The sequence below is a fragment of the Schistocerca piceifrons genome, chromosome 2, assembly GCF_021461385.2.
Source record: "Schistocerca piceifrons isolate TAMUIC-IGC-003096 chromosome 2, iqSchPice1.1, whole genome shotgun sequence".
NCBI classification, from domain to species: domain Eukaryota; kingdom Metazoa; phylum Arthropoda; class Insecta; order Orthoptera; family Acrididae; genus Schistocerca; species Schistocerca piceifrons.
The window spans coordinates 305685989-305707891 of record NC_060139.1 but is presented as its reverse complement, the minus strand read 5'-3'; the positions used below and the strand labels follow the sequence as shown (position 1 = coordinate 305707891).

Genomic DNA, 21903 nt, shown 5'->3' with positions numbered 1-21903 from the left:
GGATTCCTAGAAATTATCAGTAGTGTTTTTTAAGATTCCGGACCTCATTCGGTAAAAACGTTACAGGATCACGTTGCTGCCCATCTGTCTATTTGTCTGTCTGCCTGTTCGCCCAACTGTTAAAAACTTTTTTTTTTCAGGAACGCGTTGACGCATGCAATTGAAATTTATGTCACATACTAAGATTTACAGTCCCTTGGTGGTGTGAAAACTGGAAACTTCTAAATCAATGCTGTCAAAATAGACGGCAACTTATGTCACATATTTTGATATTCAAAAACTCACTCATCAAAACCTGTAGAGTAATACCCGTTGACCTCACAGTAAAACCAAAGGAAAAAATATGGTAATTGTTAATTTGTAATTACATCACACGAAAAAATATTTCTTTTGTAATTTATTCTCTGACGTCAAAACTGAAATTAAAACATTCTCGAAAGTCTTGGAATGACTGGGACCCGTATCTCGCCAGTATCAATGTCGATAACAACAAAAAATCAAAGAGATTTTCGATTGTCGGAATGAATGAACTGTCTGTACACCGAATTATATTTGTACGGAACCCGCAGAGCGGGAGTCCCTCTCGCACCTAGTCAGGTTTTCATGTATGTACCCCTCACTGCAGCGTATTCAACATTTCTTCGACGCTCTCATGCTGACTAAACACAGCTGTTATGTGTTTTGTGCATCTCGTAATTATTTGCTAAAAAGTTATTACACAACTGCCAACAGTTACTAATGAATGAATCTTCGTAACTCCGATGGCCATCATCTGACCATGTATCACAAAATTATTCACGTCAGCCTTCTGTACGGCAGTAGTCTTACTGTGGCGTCAAATAAAATAAAACCACCTTGCTTCAACAGTGAAATGCATTATGTAGTAAACAGTAAAATACTGTGACGTAGTTAGCATTTTTGTTGAAGGTTAAATCATTGTTCCACCGCGGCCGTTGTCAAAAATTTAAAACGTTATTATTGTTCACTACAGGCCCTTTTCGGCTACTCGCTTTGCCAAGTGATACGGAAACATGTGTAGACTAACATGGCCATTTAACTGTCCTAACCAGAAACATTTTCGATACGTGAAATGAAATACACTCCTGGAAATGGAAAAAAGAACACATTGACACCGGTGTGTCAGACCTACCATACTTGCTCCGGACACTGCGAGAGGGCTGTACAAGCAATGATCACACGCACGGCACAGCGGACACACCAGGAACCGCGGTGTTGGCCGTCGAATGGCGCTAGCTGCGCAGCATTTGTGCACCGCCGCCGTCAGTGTCAGCCAGTTTGCCGTGGCATACGGAGCTCCATCGCACTCTTTAACACTGGTAGCATGCCGCGACAGCGTGGACGTGAACCGTATGTGCAGTTGACGGACTTCGAGCGAGGTCGTATAGTGGGCATGCGGGAGGCCGGGTGGACGTACCGTCGAATTGCTCAACACGTGGGGCGTGAGGTCTCCACAGTACATCGATGTTGTCGCCAGTGGTCGGCGGAAGGTGCACGTGCCCGTCGACCTGGGACCGGACCGCAGCGACGCACGGATGCACGCCAAGACCGTAGGATCCTACGCAGTGCCGTAGGGGACCGCACCGCCACTTCCCAGCAAATTAGGGACACTGTTGCTCCTGGGGTATCGGCGAGGACCATTCGCAACCGTCTCCATGAAGCTGGGCTACGGTCCCGCACACCGTTAGGCCGTCTTCCGCTCACGCCCCAACATCGTGCAGCCCGCCTCCAGTGGTGTCGCGACAGGCGTGAACGGAGGGACGAATGGAGACGTGTCGTCTTCAGCGATGAGAGTCGCTTCTGCCTTGGTGCCAATGATGGTCGTATGCGTGTTTGGCGCCGTGCAGGTGAGCGCCACAATCAGGACTGCATACGACCGAGGCACACAGGGCCAACACCCGGAATCATGGTGTGGGGAGCGATCTCCTACACTGGCCGTACACCACTGGTGATCGTCGAGGGGACACTGAATAGTGCACGGTACATCCAAACCGTCATCGAACCCATCGTTCTACCATTTCTAGACCGGCAAGGGACCTTGCTGTTCCAACAGGACAATGCACGTCCGCATGTATCCCGTGCCATCCAACGTGCTCTAGAAGGTGTAAGTCAACTACCCTGGCCAGCAAGATCTCCGGATCTGTCCCCCATTGAGCATGTTTGGGACTGGATGAAGCGTCGTCTCACGCGGTCTGCACGTCCAGCACGAACGCTGGTCCAACTGAGGCGCCAGGTGGAAATGGCATGGCAAGCCGTTCCACAGGACTACATCCAGCATCTCTACGCTCGTCTCCATGGGAGAATAGCAGCCTGCATTGCTGCGAAAGGTGGATATACACTGTACTAGTGCCGACATTGTGCATGCTCTGTTGCCTGTGTCTATGTGCCTGTGGTTCTGTCAGTGTGATCATGTGATGTATCTGACCCCAGGAATGTGTCAATAAAGTTTCCCCTTCCTGGGACAATGAATTCACGGTGTTCTTCTTTCATTTTCCAGGAGTGTAGATCTTAGGCAGTTTGATTAAAACTCACATTTGAATGCGTGTTAAAAACATTTATGCATTAGCGACGACATTATTTTTCCGAGGCAGGACCGAGCACTTTGGCACTGCGTAAATGTCACATAAAAAGCAACGGAAGGTGATAAGAGAACGGAAGCACTGAAATTGCGGGAAATTATTTGTACGTACAGGGGAGAGCGTCAAGGAGTAAGTGCTATTGTTAAAAGTAAGTAACAGAGACGAACAGGTAGTAAAACAGGCTACGCTGAATGTCCGTGTTCGTGCTGATGCGTACTGAGCCGTTGCAAATGCGCGAGAACTTGAGGGCCGTAGATTATATGGAAAGCAAGTTCTCGGATGTCGATATTCAGGGAAAGAGACTAGACATGCAACGCACAGAGCTCAAGCGTTATTACATTATATTGAACTCAGAAGCGGTCGCACGGTTCCAGATGTAGCGCCTAGAACCGCTAGGCCACACAGGCCAGCAAGGAACGAGAGACACACCCGTCAGGAAAGTGAGAACGTTCGCTATGCCCTTTCAGTAGCGCAGTACCTGTACATCACTGTTTACATCTGAAGTACACGAAGTGCGTAATACATGGCAAAACTGTTAATGACATCTATAAGAGGCGTTCAAAAAGTTTCTGTTTGAGGACGTTGCTGCAGCGTATATGTAACGTAGCGCGACTCCGATGCCGGTATATAAGCACCTACATGCTTGCGGTAAATGCACAAACGTGAAATATGGCGACGTTATTACCAAACGCCTCCAAAGAGGACCAATGTGCGGTAATTCTTTTCTTGGCAGCTGAAGGACAAACATCAGTAGATATCTGTCGGAGGATGAAGAATGTGTATGGGGCAATACGTCTGTCGAAAACCATCGTTATGGGAAGCTGCAATAAGGGGTGCTGCTCGTTCAGGGTAAAGCACGTCCCCGTATCGCACCAACTCAAGCAGGAGACATTCCGACACCCGCCCTGTAGTCATGATATTTCTCCATACGATTAGCACGCCTTCGGTCCTTAATAAGGCCTTGAAACGTCGACGATTCCTGTCGGACGAGGATGTGTGGTAGATGGTTACTGCTTTACCAAACGGGTATCTTGAACCTAGTGCGTCGGTGGGGTGGTTGCCTAAGTGCTCAAGGCGATTTTGCCTTATAGCCTACCGATTGCAGGCTGTACGGACTCCGAATAGAAATTTTTTGATCGCCTCTTATATATTCTAGGATCGACATATTTTAACAAGTTATTAACTACTATTAAACAAACATGTACTGTATATGATGTCGGCACATTAGAATCTAATGGGTAGTCTATCATATCCGGCGGCCTTCACTCTGTGGAGTGACTTCAGCAGATTTTTTTTTTCTTTTTTTAAATCTGAGCGGTAACTGGGCAGGTTTAGGCAGTCCTTAGTGATCGCCAGTCGTGTGAGTGCTTGGCGCGTGCTTTCAGACGGCGAACGGTGAGCTGTCGGCGCCGGACGTGGACGACGAGGACGCCGAGGTGGTGGACTCGCGCGCGCTGGGCAAGGTGATGTTCGGGTACGCGCGCGCCGGCGGCGGCCCCATCACGCTCTTCTTCGTATTCTTCACGCTCATCGGCGCCCAAGTCGTGCTCAGCCTCTGCGACTACTGGGTCTCCTTCTGGTGAGTCCTGCCTAACGCTTCCTCATTCCAATACCACTGTATTGCTGGGCACCACGGCAAATGTCCTTCGGCGTTGAAGTCAGCAATTCATTTCTCACGTCAATTGGGAAACCATTGGGAAACCATCATGTCACCAATCCAAAGGTACGCAAGTTTCAACTCCCCTCCTCACCAAAACCGAGTCCATGTCCCGCTAAGGACGCACTACCAGAGGAAACAGAGAATGGGAAGTGCCACACTTTGCGACGCGTTCATAAACAAAATCGGAAAACCAGTGGCCTTACATACGGGTGCCGTATCACTCGCTACACGAGTCACATATCCACTATCCATTAGTTGAATACTTTTCAGCTCTAAGCAACTATCACGCGAAGGTGACAGAGGGATAGAGAAACAATTAAAATCGCTCAAAAGAGGAAAGGCCGCTGGACCTGATGGGGTACCAGTTCGATTTTACACAGAGTACGCGAAGGAACTTGCCCCCCTTCTTGCAGCGGTGTACCGTAGGTCTCTAGAAGAGCGTAGCGTTCCAAAGGATTGGAAAAGGGCACAGGTCATCCCCGTTTTCAAGAAGGGACGTCGAACAGATGTGCAGAACTATAGACCTATATCTCTAACGTCGATCAGTTGTAGAATTTTGGGACACGTATTATGTTCAAGTATAATGACTTTTCTGGAGACTAGAAATCTACTCTGTAGGAATCAGCATGGGTTTCGAAAAAGACGGTCGTGTGAAACCCAGCTCGCGCTATTCGTCCACGAGACTCAGAGGGCCATAGACACGGGTTCCCAGGTAGATACCGAGCGAGGTGGCGCAGTGGTTAGACACTGGACTCGCATTCGGGAGGACGACGGTTCAATCCCGCGTCCGGCCATCCTGATTTAGGTTTTCCGTGATTTCCCTAAATTGCTCCAGGCAAATGTCGGGATGGTTCCTTTCAAAGGGCACGGCCCTTCCCCGTCCTTCCCTAATCCGATGAGACCGATGACCTCGCTGTCTGGTCTCCTTCCCCAAACCAACCAACCAACCAGGTAGATGCCGTGTTTGTTGACTGCCGCAAGGCGTTCGATGCAGTTCCCCACAGTCGTTTAATGAACAAGTAAGAGCATATGGACTATAAGGCCAATTGTGTGATTGGATTGAAGAGTTCCTAGATAACAGAACGCAGCATGTCATTCTCAATGGAGAGAAGTCTTCCGAAGTAAGAGTGATTTCAGGTGTGCCGCAGGGGAGAGTCGTAGGACCGTTGCTATTCACAATGTACATAAATGAGCTTGTGGATAACATCGGAAGTTCAATGAGGCTTTTTGCGGATGATGCTGTAGTATATAGAGAGGTTGTAACAATGGAAAACTGTACTGAAATGCAGGAGGATTTGCAACGAATTGACGCATGGTGCAGGGAATGGCAATTGAATCTCAATGTAGACAAGTGTAATGTGCTGCGAATACATAGAAAGAAAGATCCCTTATCATTTACCTACAATATAGCAGGTCAGCAAGTGGCAGCAGTTAATACCATAAATTATCTGGGAGTAGGCATTAGGAGTGATTTAAAATGGAATGACCATATAAATTTAATCGTCCGTAAAGCAGATGCCAGACTGAGATTCGTTGGAAGAATCCTAAGAAAATGCAATCCGAAAACAAAGGAAGTAGTTTACAGTACACTTATTCGCCCACTGCTTGAATACTGCTCAGCAGTGTGAGATCCGTACCAGATAGGGTTGATAGAAGAGATAGAGAAGATCCAACGGATAGCAGCGCGCTTCATTACAGGATCATTTAGTAATTACGATAGAGTTACGGACATGATACATAAACTCCAGTGGCAGACTCTGCAGGAGAGACGCTCAGTAGCTCGGTACGGGCTTTTGTTGAAATTTCGAGAATATACCTTCACCGAGGAGTCAAGCAGTACATTGCTCCCTCCTACGTATATCTCGAGAAGAGACCACGAGGATAAAATCAGAGAAATTAGAGCCCACACAGAGACATACCGACAATCTTTCTTTCCACGAACAATACGAGACTGGAATAGAAGGGAGAACCGGTAGAGATACTCAAAGTCCCCTCCGCCACACACCGTCAGGTGGCTTGCGGAGTATGGATGTAGATGTAGATGTGGATGTAGAAGGTGAATCATACACAATCCGAATTTTTTGAAAAGTTTATTTAACCTCGAGAAGAATTCTTACAAACAAACTTATTTTTCTATATAGTCTCCTGAACGGGAAACACATTTTTCTCAGCGGACAGGCTGTTCCTTCATCCTGTTTTCGTAAAATGAACGTGGCTGTTGCAGTAGCCAGTTGTGCATGAACACCTCGGCATCGCCCTCGTCGTCATATCATTGTCTTCCGACTGCTTCCTTAGTGGCCCAAACTAATGAAAATCGCGGGGTGATAAGTCTGGACTGCAGGAAGCATGTTCTAGTGTCGTCTACAACAGTTCCTGAATTCTTAGTCGAGTTCGGGCAGCTGTGTGGGGTCAAGCACTGTCATTAAACACGAAATACGCGCCTATACTGACATTATAAACACTTTTTCTTGTCCAATAATTGGGAACAGTACGAAGCACAGTACGATGGTCGTGGAGAAAAACAATGAGTATGGTGCAAGAGTGTGAACGACGGGATTGAAGTCGGGGAGCGGGCAGCCCAGCCCGTTCGCTGAATTTTCATCTAAAGCAATGAAGTCAGCGCCGAATGAACCCCGAAAAGACGCACATGAGAAAGGAGTACAGTGTCAAAATAACGTTGACCAGTGAGTGAACCGTGTTCAGAGATTTGGGGCTCAGTACGCCCGCGCAGCACTGAGAGTGTCAACACCATAAGATCTGGACCACCAAAACGATCGTGTGCGACATTGTTCCTCGATTCACTTACTTGTTTCCACCTCTCGCCATATAAGACTACGTTCAGTAACCCCTACCCCTTTCACACGCACTTCTCCCTAGAGGATCCCAGTGGTAAAATGACCCCGAGGAGAACCACTGAAAATGGCCGAAATGCCGTTCTGAGAGTTGTTTCAATGTTTTTATAATGACACTGCCTGTACCCAATGGGTTTTTATTCAAAACAGCCTATCCCCTGAACGTTCCTCGGTGCACAGGACGGCGGCGGAGGAGGCGCGGAAGGCGCAGACGCCCGAGCTGCCGGCGGAGGACGGCGAGTTCTTCGTGTCGGTGTACGGCGGGCTGGTGGCGCTGCTGATCGCCTCGTGCATCGGTCGCTCGCTCATCTTCTTCCGCACGTGCATGCGCGCCTCGCGCCGCCTGCACAACTGGATGTTCGAGCGAGTGCTGCGCGCGCCCATGCGCTTCTTCGACTCCAATCCTTCCGGCCGCATCCTCAACCGCTTCTCCAAGGACATCGGCGCCGTCGACGAGCTGTTGCCTTTCCCCACGCTCGACATGTTGGACGTAAGTACCGCGCGATGCAACGCGTATCTGCTGTCGCCCTCTAAGTTCGAGGATGGAAAGTCTTACTCCACGAAGGCATCGACAGAACGCTAGCCGACTGATACTACAGCATATTCACCACTTTGTTTTGAAGTTCTTGTAGTAGCCGTGTTAGCACACATCTGGATGTTCGACCTTATATGCAGCTCTTCTTACTCACAAGGGAACCTCCCCATCGCATCCCGCTCAGATTTAGTTATAAGTTGGCACAGTGGATAGACCTTGAAAAACTGAACACAGATCAATCGAGAAAACAGGAAGAAGTTGTGTGGAACTATGAAACAAATAAGCAAAATATACAAACTGAGTAGTGCATGCGCAAGATAGACAATATCAAGGCTAATGTGAGCTCAGGAGCGCCGTGGTCCCGTGGTTAGCGTGAGCAGGTGCGAAACGACAGGTCCTTGGTTCAAGTGTTCCCTCGAGTGAAAAGTTTGATTTTTTATTTTCTGTTTATGTGACAAACTCTTATGTTTTCATCACTTTTCTGGGAGTGATTATCACATCCACAAGAAAGCCGAAATCGGGTAAGGTAGAAGAATCTTTTTACCCATTCGCCAAGTGTACAAGTCTGGTGGGTCGACAACATATTCCTGTCATGTGACACACATGCCGTCACCAGTGTCGTATAGAATGTATCAGACGTGGTTTCCTGTGGAGGAATCGGTTGACCTATGACCTTGCGATCAAATGTTTTCGGCACCCATTGGAGAGGCACGTCCTTTCGTCTACTAATCGCACGGTTTACCTGTGCGGTCGCAAAACACAGACACTAAACTTATTACAGTGAACAGAGACGTCTATGAAAGAACGGACAGATCATAACTTTGCGAAAATAAAAAATTAAACATTTCACTGCAGGGAAGACTTGAACCAAGGACCTCTCGTTCCGCAGCTGCTCACGCTAACCACGGGACCACGGCGCTCCTGTGCTCTATTAACCTTGATGTTGTCTATCTTGCGCATGGAGTACTCAGTTTGTATATTTTGCTTATTTTGTCATAGTTCCACACAACTTCTTCCTGTTTTCTCGATTCATCTGTGTTCAGTTGTTCAAGGCGTATCCAGTGTGCCAACTTATAACTAAATCTGAGGAGGGGTGCGATGGGGAGTTTCCCTTGTCAGTATAAAAGGGGCAAACAATCAGAAACTTTAAAGCGAGGTATTCAGACCACCTCAGAGCGCTAAAAAGATAACATCTCTCAAAGCTCATTTGCTGACCACTTGATAGACCACAACTATTACCTCACTAAAATTAAAGTGATTTAAAAGCACTAAAATCCAGCCACAGTCTTTTAACCTCCCAACAGAAAAAAATCTCGTTTAAGTTCCCAATAAAAATAAATTCTTTCCAATAATAAAATTTCAAGTTTTAATGTGACCTTCCATTGAAGACTGACTGCATATCGAGATTAATAAGTTTTGACGTCAGCAGCGCTGCGTCATGGCCCTGTGAAATCATCCTTAATAAACTGAAAATTCTTACCTCACAATGATGTCGCCGGATAACGCTATCTGTATATCTGCTCCTATAAGAAATTTTAGGCGCAGCCCAGTGCAATGCTGGCCACTAGATTTTCATTTGTAGGAAAACAACTGATTTTCTTTTGCTTAATCAACATGAGTATGCACAGGAAAAATTCGTAAAATCTTTAAACTCAGATAAATGACTGGCAAAAGTTTTCTTCAGTACAAAATTTCTGCAACACCAAGTTTGTGTGTGTGACCGTCCTCCGCAGCAAGCATATAAATACTTGTTTTGCAAATCAAACTGCCTTTTCCTGCTGCTAGTTACTTTATTTATCCCATAGCGTTTCGCCTTCTCCTGTTCTAAGGCATCATCTGTGGGATCTATAACGATAAAGTTTTGTTAGTTCTAGATTATGGAGGTCGCACTACCAGTTTTATCACTGTGACAAAAGTGGTAGTGCGACCTCCAGACCAGATGTGAGGAAACGCACATCAGCAAATCGTAAGTAATTACTTTTTTTTTACAAAAAATCGCGAAGTGAACTGTTTGATAAGCTAGAACTAACAAAACTGTATCGTTATAGATCCCACAGATGATGCCTTAGAACAGGAGAAGGCGAAACACTATGGGATAAATAAAGTAACTAGCAGCAGGAAAAGGCAGTTTGAGTTGTAAAACAAGTATTTCTGCAAGGAATTACGATTTGCATTCAAGTTCTAAGGCCTCCGATTTTTTTTCTAATTAACTAGTCACCCAAAATCGATGAAACTGGCGTTACTTCTCGACGTAATCGCCCTGCAGACGTACACATTTTTCACAACGCTGACGCCATGATTCCATGGCAGCGGCGAAGGCTTCTTTAGGAGTCTGTTTTGACCAATGGAAAATCGATGAGGCAATAGCAGCACGGCTGGTGAATGTGCGGCCACGGAGAGTGTCTTTCATTGTTGGAAAAAGCCAAAAGTCACTAGGAGCCAGGTCAGGTGAGTAGGGAGCATGAGGAATCACTTCAAAGTTGTTATCACGAAGAAACTGTTGCGTAACGTTAGCTTGATGTGCACGTGCGTTGTCTTGGTGAAACAGCACACGCACAGCCCTTCCCGGACGTTTTTGTTGAAGTGCAGGAAGGAATTTGTTCTTCAAAACATTTTCGTAGGATGCACCTGTTACCGTAGTGCCCTTTGGAACGCAGTGGGTAAGGATTACGCCCTCGCTGTCCCAGAACATGGACATCATCATTTTTTCAGCACTGGCGGTTACCCGAAATTCTTTTGGTGGTGGTGAAGCTGTGTGCTTCCATTGAGCTGACTGGCGCTTTGTTTCTGGATTGACAAATGGCATCCACATCTCATCCATTGTCACAACCGACGAAAAGAAAGTCCCATTCATACTGTCGTTGCGCGTCAACATTGCTTGGCAACATGCCACACGGGCAGCCATGTGGTCGTCTGTCAGCATTCGTGGCACCCACCTGGATGACACTTTTCGCATTTTCAGGTCGTCATGCAGGATTGTGTGCCCAGAACCCACAGAAATGCCAACTCTGGAGGCGATCTGTTCAACAGTCATTCGGCGATCCCCCAAAACAATTCTCTCCACTTTCTTGATCATGTCGTCAGACAGGTTGTTTCGGTTTGTTATCACATGATGTTCTGCCTTCATTAAACTGTCGCACCCACGAACGCACTTTCGACACATCCATAACTCCATCACCACATGTCCACTTCAACTGTCGATAAATTTCAATTGGTTTCACACCACGCAAATTCAGAAAACGAATGATTGCACGCTGTTCAAGTGAGGAAAACGTCGCCATTTTAAGTATTTGAAACAGTTCTCATTCTCGCCGATGGCGGTAAAATTCCATCTGCCGTAGGGTGCTGCCATCTCTGGGACGTATTGACAATGAACGCGGCCTCATTTTAAAACAATGCACATGTTTCTATCTCTTTCCAGTCCGGAGAAAAAAAATCGGAGGCCGTAGAACTTGATTGCACCTCGTACATGGAACTTTAACATTACAATTGTGGTTAAATCAGTTGTGGCAATTAACATATGCGCGCGGCAACAAAGAACAATAATTTTTTTTACCTTATACCACATCGCTCAGGCACCGCCATCGTTCTGCACGACCGGCCCAACACAAGTCAACTGCTGGAGTGCCCTGTCCGAACTCCATAACTCAAGTGCTCTGTGCGAGCTACAAAACACGACTGCTCTCTGAGAGCTACTAAACTCGACTTACTGCCAACACTGCTCTGACCTGTGAATCTATTGTAGCATACATATTCCATATCGCAGGCAGCGCGTGAGCAATCCATCGAAATTACATCTGCTGAAGTGCCCTAGCGAATAGTAATCAACCCCTAATGAACCCTGGCTTACAGACTATACAGGGTGTATCAGAAAGGACTTTACAACTTGGAAAGTTATCACAAACTCATTCAGACGACTCACAGACTTAGTCTTGGTCTAGTAAAGGAAAATAGATCGAGTTTTGACTGGCATGGTACGCTAGTACAGAATCGTACCACCGCAAGCGCTAGTGGCAGTTGCAGCAAACACGGATGCCTTTACCGGTCCCGAGTGTGTCCGCTGTGCGTTTTGGTTTGAAGAGTCGAAGTCTGTGACAACGGTGCAACATGATTCTCGTACAGAGTAAGGTAAAGATCCTCCCAGTAGGGCTACTATTTATGTGTGACGTAAGTGTTTTATTGATAGTGGATGCTCTATAAGACATAGTAATTCCTCAAGTCGTCCCCATATGCCTGACGACGTTATAAAGCAAGTAAGGCAAACCTTTGTGAATAGTCCTACGACATCGACCTGGCGTTCTTCTTGAGAGCTGGGCCTCCCACATATGACTGTTTGCCTACTCTAGCAGAGCTCAGAGCAAAAGAACAAGCACACCTATCATGCTGCAGCGAGTTTGGCAAGAAATCGATTTCAGGTGGGGGGTGTGCCGCATAACCAATAAAAGTCGCGTTGAACCTATTTGCGTATAAGTTAAAAAACTTGATGTAGTTTGCAATAAAATGCCATCAAAACTTTATCTCTACATTAAATGAAAAAATCAGTATGAGTTTTCAAAGTTGTAAAGTCTTTTTAGATACTTCTGACACTATAAACGTACAATAGAAAAAATTTCCACCTAACGAAGGCAGTTACAGACAGAAAACCGTTACAGACAGAAAACAGATTATAAACGACTACCCAGCATTATGCAACGGCACACTATTTAATAGTTAAAGCAGTTGTACAGAAAAGACGACACACACACAATATATATATATATATATATATATATATATATATATATATATATATATATATATCCGCTGAAGGAAAGAGAAAGTAAAATAAGTTCAGATTTGCCACCAAATTGGTATGAGAATAAGTGAACATCAGCAGGGACTGGACACACATCACCAACAAAAGCAATGAGTTTTATGAAGTGAAAAGAGAAGTACCTCAAAAATGTCTTATGCTTGTGCGTCCATTTTAGCAACCGAAGAGAATGAAGAAGAGAACGGATGTTTCCAAACTAACTGTAGCTAATTGCAAAATACAGTCGCGAAATATTTTTACACAAAAATTACATTTCTAGATAAAGTGATTTATTAACTGCCAAACAGTCTCAAAGTAACTTCCTTTAATTGGAGATGATACGCTACCAAAATACAGTAACATACAGAAGGTCAACACAAACCAACAATGTAAAAAAGAAAACTGAAGGTAATGACAATAGAAAAAAAAACCACTCACTGACGAGAGCGCAGCAAGTTGGTCGAAACGTCGGAAATTTAGTTGCTTTACAATGACGCGGCCTAATATCCACAATCATTTTATTCAAAAAGGACGAAAACTGTGATTAGGGCTAATTTCGTTGGAGTAATTATTACTTTACGGGGCACGGAGTGGCATTCGGTTTTCAGTCAGATCGACACCAACGTGTCCGTAGATGACCTTGTCGAAGGTCACAGGGAGTAGCGATTCTCGATACCAATACTCCACCAAATCCAGGAGTCATGGTGAGCGAACTGTGACAACTGAACTGTTTTGGTTATTATTGAAAGGGGGTTCAATGCTCGCCAGTATGGGCCAAAAACAGTAAACCCTTTTTGTTATACCCATCGTGATTCGAGTGTCAAACGGCAAATTCAATCAGCAAGTCCACATTGCAGTTCAAACCATCAACACCTGATTTCCTGATTTATTATCAATACAGCATGTTTGTGACGCGATGGGAAGATGTGTATTTTCATCCTCCAGCCACTAATCTTAATTTAGTAATACATCTAATGTTCCAGGAATGGGAAGTACTTCTTCAAGATAACATTTGAATGCTGTTTGCTTCCATGTTACAACAAAGTGTTAGTGTCCGTGGGGTCACATCATGTATTGATTTTGATGATGGACATCAATTCCGAATGGAATTCTACATCTACATCTACACCCATACTCCGCAAGCCACCTGACCGTCTGTGGCGGAGTTTTACCCTTTGTGTGAGGGACATCTTCAAAAACGTTGGTTACACTATCTGTGTAAAATTCAACAAACGTTGCACCGAACCGACAGTAAATTCCTACTAACTCTTTAAACTGAATTTCTCAAAGCTCTCATCGTTAAGTCTAAGTATTTGTGTCTCAAACAGTGCGTACTGTCGCTCTCGCTCGATTCGGACATTATACAGTTAAATATAAAAAGGATAGGGTGAGAGAAGTACAAAAGTTGAGAAATCTGTTCCTGGCTTAGATGGAGTGGTATTGGACAATTCAAACTTCCGCGGTTCAATCCCAATTTTTTATTTTTTATTTATTTCTTTCTTTTTTTTCCTAGTCGAAGGGTTTTGCAAATACCAAATCTAATTTCTCTTTTAATGACTTCTCTTGACATAGAAAGTATTTTTATCTTCAGTGTGATTTAATTTATACCTAAATTTCTTGAACTAATGGGATATTGTGGCCTTTCAAAGAGAATGATTACTAAGTGCAGCTGCCCAAAGCACTCCAACCAGTTGTGAAACCGTAAAGGCGGATGGAGATGCTATAATATCGACTCAGTTCATTGGCACACATTTTTGTGTATGTGAATAGTAGTACTTCATTTCTTATCGAGTTCGTTGGGAACGAAGTTTAGGCTCGGATGGAAGAAAGATGGGAAAAGATATTGGGCTTGTCCTTTTCGAGGAAGCCACTCTCAAACGTTTCAGAAAGACTGTCCTATTGCTGTTTGCAACGCTTTATAGAATCAACTGCCGTTGTGTTATGCCCTTCAGAAGTTTTGGTTTACTGTAACAAGGATGCTACCACAGTGATTACGCTTTCCTATCGTAATTTCAATTTGTGCTGCTCAACACTGATGCTGGCCATGCGTACAGTTATTTTGCACGGATAGGTGAGCCTGCTCTTGGTGACTTGTTCCAGATATTCCTGTACGTGTTCGCCATAATCATTGTGGTGGCGACTGTGCAGTACCTGGTGCTCATCCCGTTGGCGCTGCTGGCCTCTTTGTTCATCTGGCTCGCAGTGATGTTCATCACGACCGGCAGGAACGTCAAGCGGATGGAGGGCATTAGTAAGTAACGTCTTTCTCATTTCTTTCACACTACGCTTTTGGTTGCGTAGTGTTTGAATCCCTGTAGTAGAGAACATACCCTCACAATTATTGAAACTAATTGTGTTTGTAATGTAACGGCCGGCCGCGGTGGTCTCGCGGTTCCAGGCGCTCAGTCCGGAGCCGCGCGACTGCTACGGTCGCAGGTTCGAATCCTGCCTCGGGCATGGATGTGTGTGATGTCCTTAGGTTAGTTAGGTTTAAGTAGTTCTAAGTTCTAGGGGACTGATGACCTGAGATGTTAAGTCCCATAGTGCTCAGAGCCACTTGAACTAAACGTTATTACTTTCATGCGTTATCTCTACCGTAGCACCTGATAGGTACGTGGGGTAGGAGTTGGTAATAGTGTGAGAGACAGAGGAAAACTTTTGTCATTTGTGTGTATGTCTAATCCCTTCTACGTATCTTAACAGTTGCGTATATCCATGCCTTTTCTGGTGCACATCTGTGGGAAAGTCTCTTCGAATTGTATAGATTTCATTGGCCCTCCTTGTATAATTAGTGTTAAAATCGTTACTTCCGCTTTCGATATTCATGTATTAATATTATGATGATCCTTGGGAGAGGGAGCCGGGACAAAATTATTCCTCCAGGTGTGCAAGATATACACTCCTGGAAATTGAAATAAGAACACCGTGAATTCATTGTCCCAGGAAGGGGAAACTTTATTGACACATTCCTGGGGTCAGATACATCACATGATCACACTGACAGAACCACAGGCACATAGACACAGGCAACAGAGCATGCACAATGTCGGCACTAGTACAGTGTATATCCACCTTTCGCAGCAATGCAGGCTGCTATTTTCCCATGGAGACGATCGTAGAGATGCTGGATGTAGTCCTGTGGAACGGCTTGCCATGCCATTTCCACCTGGCGCCTCAGTTGGACCAGCGTTCGTGCTGGACGTGCAGACCGCGTGAGACGACGCTTCATCCAGTCCCAAACATGCTCAATGGGGGACAGATCCGGAGATCTTGCTGGCCAGGGTAGTTGACTTACACCTTCTAGAGCACGTTGGGTGGCACGGGATACATGCGGACGTGCATTGTCCTGTTGGAACAGCAAGTTCCCTTGCCGGTCTAGGAATGGTAGAACGATAGGTTCGATGACGGCTTGGATGTACCGTGCACTATTCAGTGTCCCCTCGACGATCACCAGTGGTGTACGGCCAGTGTAGGAGATCGCTCCCCACACCATGATGCCGGGTGTTGGCCCTGTGTGCCTCGGTCGTATGCAGTCCTGATTGTGGCGCTCACCTGCACGGCGCCAAACACGCATACGACCATCATTGGCACCAAGGCAGAAGCGACTCTCATCGCTGAAGACGACACGTCTCCATTCGTCCCTCCATTCACGCCTGTCGCGACACCACTGGAGGCGGACTGCACGATGTTGGGGCGTGAGCGGAAGACGGCCTAACGGTGTGCGGGACCGTAGCCCAGCTTCATGGAGACGGTTGCGAATGGTCCTCGCCGATACCCCAGGAGCAACAGTGTCCCTAATTTGCTGGGAAGTGGCGGTGCGGTCCCCTACGGCACTGCGTAGGATCCTACGGTCTTGGCGTGCATCCGTGCGTCGCTGCGGTCCGGTCCCAGGTCGACGGGCACGTGCACCTTCCGCCGACCACTGGCGACAACATCGATGTACTGTGGAGACCTCACGCCCCACGAGTTGAGCAATTCGGCGGTACGTCCACCCGGCCTCCCGCATGCCCACTATACGCCCTCGCTCAAAGTCCGTCAACTGCACATACGGTTCACTTCCACGCTGTCGCGGCATGCTACCAGTGTTAAAGACTGCGATGGAGCTTCGTATGCCACGGCAAACTGGCTGACACTGACGGCGGCGGTGCACAAATGCTGCGCAGCTAGCGCCATTCGACGGCCAACACCGCGGTTCCTGGTGTGTCCGCTGTGCCGTGCGTGTGATCATTGCTTGTACAGCCCTCTCGCAGTGTCCGGAGCAAGTATGGTGGGTCTGACACACCGGTGTCAATGTGTTCTTTTTTTCCATTTCCAGGAGTGTATATGTACAGACATAAAGAAGAAGCAGATGCTGACAGATGTGAATAATACCAAATCACCTTTGCAAAATACTGAGAACGAATTGTTAACAGAAGAATGCTAACAACGATAAAAATTGGTGGAAGCCAGCCCAGGGGAAGGTCAGTTTGGGTTCCGAAGAAATGTTGCAACATGGGAAGCACTGCTCGCCCCACGACTTTTCTTAGGGGATAGGTGAAGGACAGGAAAATCGACGTTTATAGCATTTATAGATTTAAAGGAAGCGTTTGACAATGTTGACTGGACTACATTCTTTGAAAGTATGAAGGTAACAGGAATAAAATACAGCGAGCAGAAGGTTATCTGCAATTTGTAGAGAAACGAAATTACGTTTATAAGAGTCGAAGGACATGGAAGGGAATTAGTAGTTGAGAAGGGAGTGAGACAATGTTTTTTGTCAGTTCCTGACAATATTCAATCTGAGGAAGTTGATGACATTCTAATTCTGTCAGGGATGGCAAACAACTTGAAAGAGCAAGTGAACAAAATGGATAGCGTCTTGAAAAGAGGTTTTAAGATGAACATCAACAAAAGTAATGGAATATAGTCGAATTAAATCAGACGGTGTTGAGGGAATTAGATTATGACAAGAGACACTAAAAGTAGTAGATGAGTCTTTTTAGCTGCTGGTAAAATAAGTAATGCGGCCCAAATTACAGACGATATAAAATGCCGACTGTTTCTACGACCAAAATCGTTTTTTGAAAACAGATATTACTTTTAATTGTGTATAAATTTAGTATTAGTGAATCTTTTATGAATGCGTTTACCTGAGGTGCATTCTTGTACCCAAGTGGAACGTCGACGGTAAACATTACAAACAAGAAGAAAGTAAAGTTTTTGAAATGTGGTGCTACAGAAGAATGTTGAGGATTACATGGATAGTTCTGATAATTAATGAGGAGGTAATTGGGGTAAAAGCAACTTAGGGCACAATCTGACTAAAAGGAGGGAGTGGGTCATAGGACACATTCTGAGGCAGTAAGAACTGGTCAATTTGATAACGGAGGCAAGTGTGGGGGGTAAAAATTGTAGAGGGAGACCAAGACTTGACTACCACAGTTAGGTTCAAATGGGCGTAGGCTGAAGCAGTTACGTAAGATTTGCACACATGAACTAGGAGAGCTGCATCAAACCAGTCAACGGACTGACAATAATAACGACAACATTATTTGAGCCACCATTTGTTGAAATGCTTTATGTGACATGTTTCTTTTACGTAGCTTTAAGTCTTCGTTTCAGGATCTGACACTGAAACTCTAGTCGCCAGAGTAGAACCATGGACGTCCGTGTTGGAATGGCAGTAGACTAAGAGATTGGAGAGACTAGCGAAATCTGAAATATCCGTCCTGGGCTATGATATGTTTTCACTAGCAAAGGTCGCTACAGGTATGAACACACACAACAACACGTAAAGTGCCTGTACAGTTAACAATCAGAAGTGGTAGTCCGTAAACTACCTCACAGCAAGTCGTTAATAGCACAGCAGCAGTAAATACAAATAACATCAACAAACAAAGTCATGGTAGCGAAGGGTTGTCGCCCGCAGGACAGTCCGGCAGACAGCTTGAGTCAGCGTCGTAATGAACGATGAACCTCGAGTGAATCACTCAGTTTGTTTCTTACCTGTTATTTCAGTTCCCTTGAAGGACTTGCTAGCAGCCGATAAAACCGCTCTCTTCATTCAGAGATTTTCCACGTTCTACAATAATATACGAAATAAAAGTATCTATCTACATCATACTCCGCAAGCCTTCTAACGGTGTATGGTGGAGTGTAATTCCGGTACCACTAAGTGATCCCCCCCTCCCCTGTTCCACTCGGGAATGGAGAGTAGGAGGAATGACTGTCGGTAAGCCTTTGTATTAGTCCTATTTTTTCAAATTTTCTCGTCGTGGTCATTTCGCGAGATGTATGTGTGAGGAAGTAATATGTTGTTCGACTCTTCCCGGAAAGTTTTCTCTCGAAATTTCGATAGTAAACCTCTCAGTGTTGCACAACACCTCTCTTGTAGCGTCTGCCACAGGAGTTTGTTGAGGATTCCTGTAACGCTCTCTAGGGGACTAAACAATCTAGTGACGCAACGCGCTGCTCTTCGTTGGATCTTTTCTATTTCTTCTATCAGTCTTACACGGTAAGGATCCCAGATAGATGAACAACACTCATAAAACTGTCGAACAAGAGCCTTGTATGCCACTTCTTTCGTGGATGAGTTACAGTTCCTTAAGATTCTTCCTATGGCTCTCAGTCTGGTATCAGCTTCCCCTTCTATTTTTTTATGTGGCCACTCCACTTCATGTCGCTCTGGATAGTTACTTCTAGAAATTTTACAGTAGATATTGTTTCCAGCAGTTTGTCATCAAAAGTGTAGTTGTACAGTAGTGGATTTCTTTTCTTTTGTGTATGCAATCTCTTACTTTCCTTTACGTCAACTGCCTGAGCTTACACTATTCGTCAATCCTGCGAATCGATACTGTCTTCTGGCGTTGCGACTTTCTTACAGACAACAGTCTTAAAAAGCTTCCCGTGCTTTCTACTAGATCATTTATATACTTGTACGTTTTAAACAGCAACGCTTTTTGGGGTACTCCGGAAATTACCTTTACATCTGTCGATTTTTTTTCGTTAAGAGCGAAATGTCTCATTCTGTTTGCAAGGAAGTCATTAATCCAGTCGGAATCTGGTCCTATATTCGGTAAACTAGTATTATTTGACCAAACGGCAGTACGGGTCGGTGTCAAATGCCTTCCTGAAGGAACATGGCATCAATCTGAGCGCCATTGTCTTTTGAGCCATGGATCCCATGGAGGAAACGAGCGAGCAGAGTTTCGTAAGGTCTCTGTTTGCGGAATCCGTATTGATTTTTAGAAGGGCTTTTCGTTCTCCAAAAACGTCATAATTCTTGAGCATAAAATATGTTACATAATTCTGTAATAGATTGACGTCGACGATGTAGGGCTATAATTATGCACATCTGCCTTTCTACCCTTCTTGAAAACGGGAATAACTTGCTATTTTTCCAGTGGCTAGGTACCCTTGGCTGCTCCAGCGAACTATTGTAAAGTCTTGCTAGAAGGGGAGAAAGTTCTTTCGCACTATCTTTTTAGAATCTTACAGGTACTCTACATGATCAAAAGTATCCGGACACCACTAAAAAAAACAAACGTTTTTCATATTAGGTGCATTGTGCTGCCACCTACTGCCAGGTACTCTATATCAGCGACCTCAGTAGTCATTAGACATCGTGAGAGAGCAGAATGGGGCGCTCCGCGGAACTCATCGACTTCGAATGTGGTCAGGTGATTGGGTGTCACTTGTGACACACGTCTGTACGCGAGATTTCCACACTCCTAAACATCCCTGGGTCCACTGTTTCCGATGTGATAGTGAAGTGGATACGTGAAAGAACACGTACAGCACAAAAGCGTACAGGCCAACCTCGTCTGTTGACTGGCAGAGATCGCCGACAGTTGAAGAGAGCCGTAAAGTGTAACAGTCAGACATCTATCCAGACCATCACACAGGAATTCTAAACTGCATCAGGATCCACTGCAAGTACTATGACAGTTAGGCTGGAGGTGAAAAAATTTGGATTTCGTGGTCGAGCGGCTGCTCATAAGTCACACATTACGCCGGTATAAACGCACAACGACGCCTCGCTTGGTGTAAGAGACGTAAACATTGGACGACTGAACAGTGGGAAAACGTTGTGTGGAATGACGAATCACGGTACACAATGTGGCGATCCGATGGCAGGGTGTGGGTATGGGGAACGACCGGTGAACGTCATGTGGCAGCGTGTGTAGTGCCAACAGTAAAATTTGGAGGCCGTGGTGTTATGGTGTGGTCGTGTTTTTCATGGAGGGGGCTTGCACCCCTTGTTGTTTTGCGTAGCACTATCACAGCACAGGCCTACATTGATGTTTTGAGACCTTCTGGCTTCCCACTGTTGAAAAGCAATTCGGGGATGACGATTGCATCTTTCAAAACGATCGAGCACGTATTCATAATGAACGGCCAGTGGCGGAGTGTTTATACGACAATAATATCCCTGTAATGGACTGACCTGAATCCTATACAACACCTTTGGGATGTTTTGAAACGCCGACTTCGTGCCAGGCCTCACCGATCGACATCGATACCTGTCCTCAGTGCAGCACTCCGTGAAGAACGGGCTGCCATACCCCAAGAAAAGTTCCAGCACCATATTGAATGTATGCCTGCGAGAGTAGAAGCTGTCATCAAGGCTAAGGGAGGTCAACACAATACTGAATTCCAGCATGACCGATGAAGGGCGCCACGAACTTGTAAGTAATTTTCAGCCAGGTGACCGGATACTTTTGATCACATAGTGTATCTTGTCCTGATGCCTTTCCGCCACTGAGCGACTGTAGTTGTTTTTGTATTCCGCGATCGTTTATCTCAGTATCTGACATTTCGGTGTTCGTACGATGATTGAAGGGAGGGAACAAATTACGATCGTCCGTGATGGAGCAACGTCGGAAGACTGAATTCGGTATTTCGGTCTTCTTTCTGTTGTCTTCCGTCTCGGTGCCAATATGCTGACTGAGTTAATGAATAGAGGATTCAGAACGTACATTGGTGAAAAATTTTACGATTTTAAAAAAGCTTATAAATTTACACAAACGTTAAAATGTAATCGGAGATGGTGGTACAGCTGCTAAGATATAATGTTGATGATGCACGAAAATGATCGTATTCAGGATGTAGGTGGAATGATGACTACCTATTGTGATGGCCAGTGGCACTGCAAGAAGCAACTAACAATTATTGAGACGGAGGATGTAGGAGAGAGAAAATGGAAAGATGTGCTTGTTAATTAGGGCTGGAAAAAAGGCTATATCTCGACACATGTTTCATCATAGAATAAGGCGTTGTTTCAAGTTCCGGCAGGAGAGGATGGGTGAAGTTTGGAAGCCCATGGAATGTTAGATATGAATCTAGGGGCATCAGAGTACCTGGGCTGGTGATTAGTTTATGGGAAGAGTGTTCAGTGAAGTTCCACGATCATTATACCAGAGAAAGACAAAATAAGACTCTGGTGATGTAATACACTGTGGTCAACCTCAGACTGGTTTTCGGTAGAA

The 21903-nt window shown here is 45.4% G+C and overlaps 1 protein-coding gene across 1 annotated transcript in view; it reads left to right on the top strand.

Moving 5' to 3' along the window:
• The window catches only part of LOC124775110 (ATP-binding cassette sub-family C member 4-like), a 365777-nt gene that overhangs the window by 264109 nt on the left and 79765 nt on the right, over positions 1-21903 (top strand). Inside the window, exons 14-16 of the mRNA XM_047249941.1 lie at positions 3983-4176; positions 7290-7599; positions 14537-14687. Of these exons, the coding sequence (XP_047105897.1) occupies positions 3983-4176; positions 7290-7599; positions 14537-14687 (655 nt within the window). The remainder of the gene's footprint in view (positions 1-3982; positions 4177-7289; positions 7600-14536; positions 14688-21903) is intronic.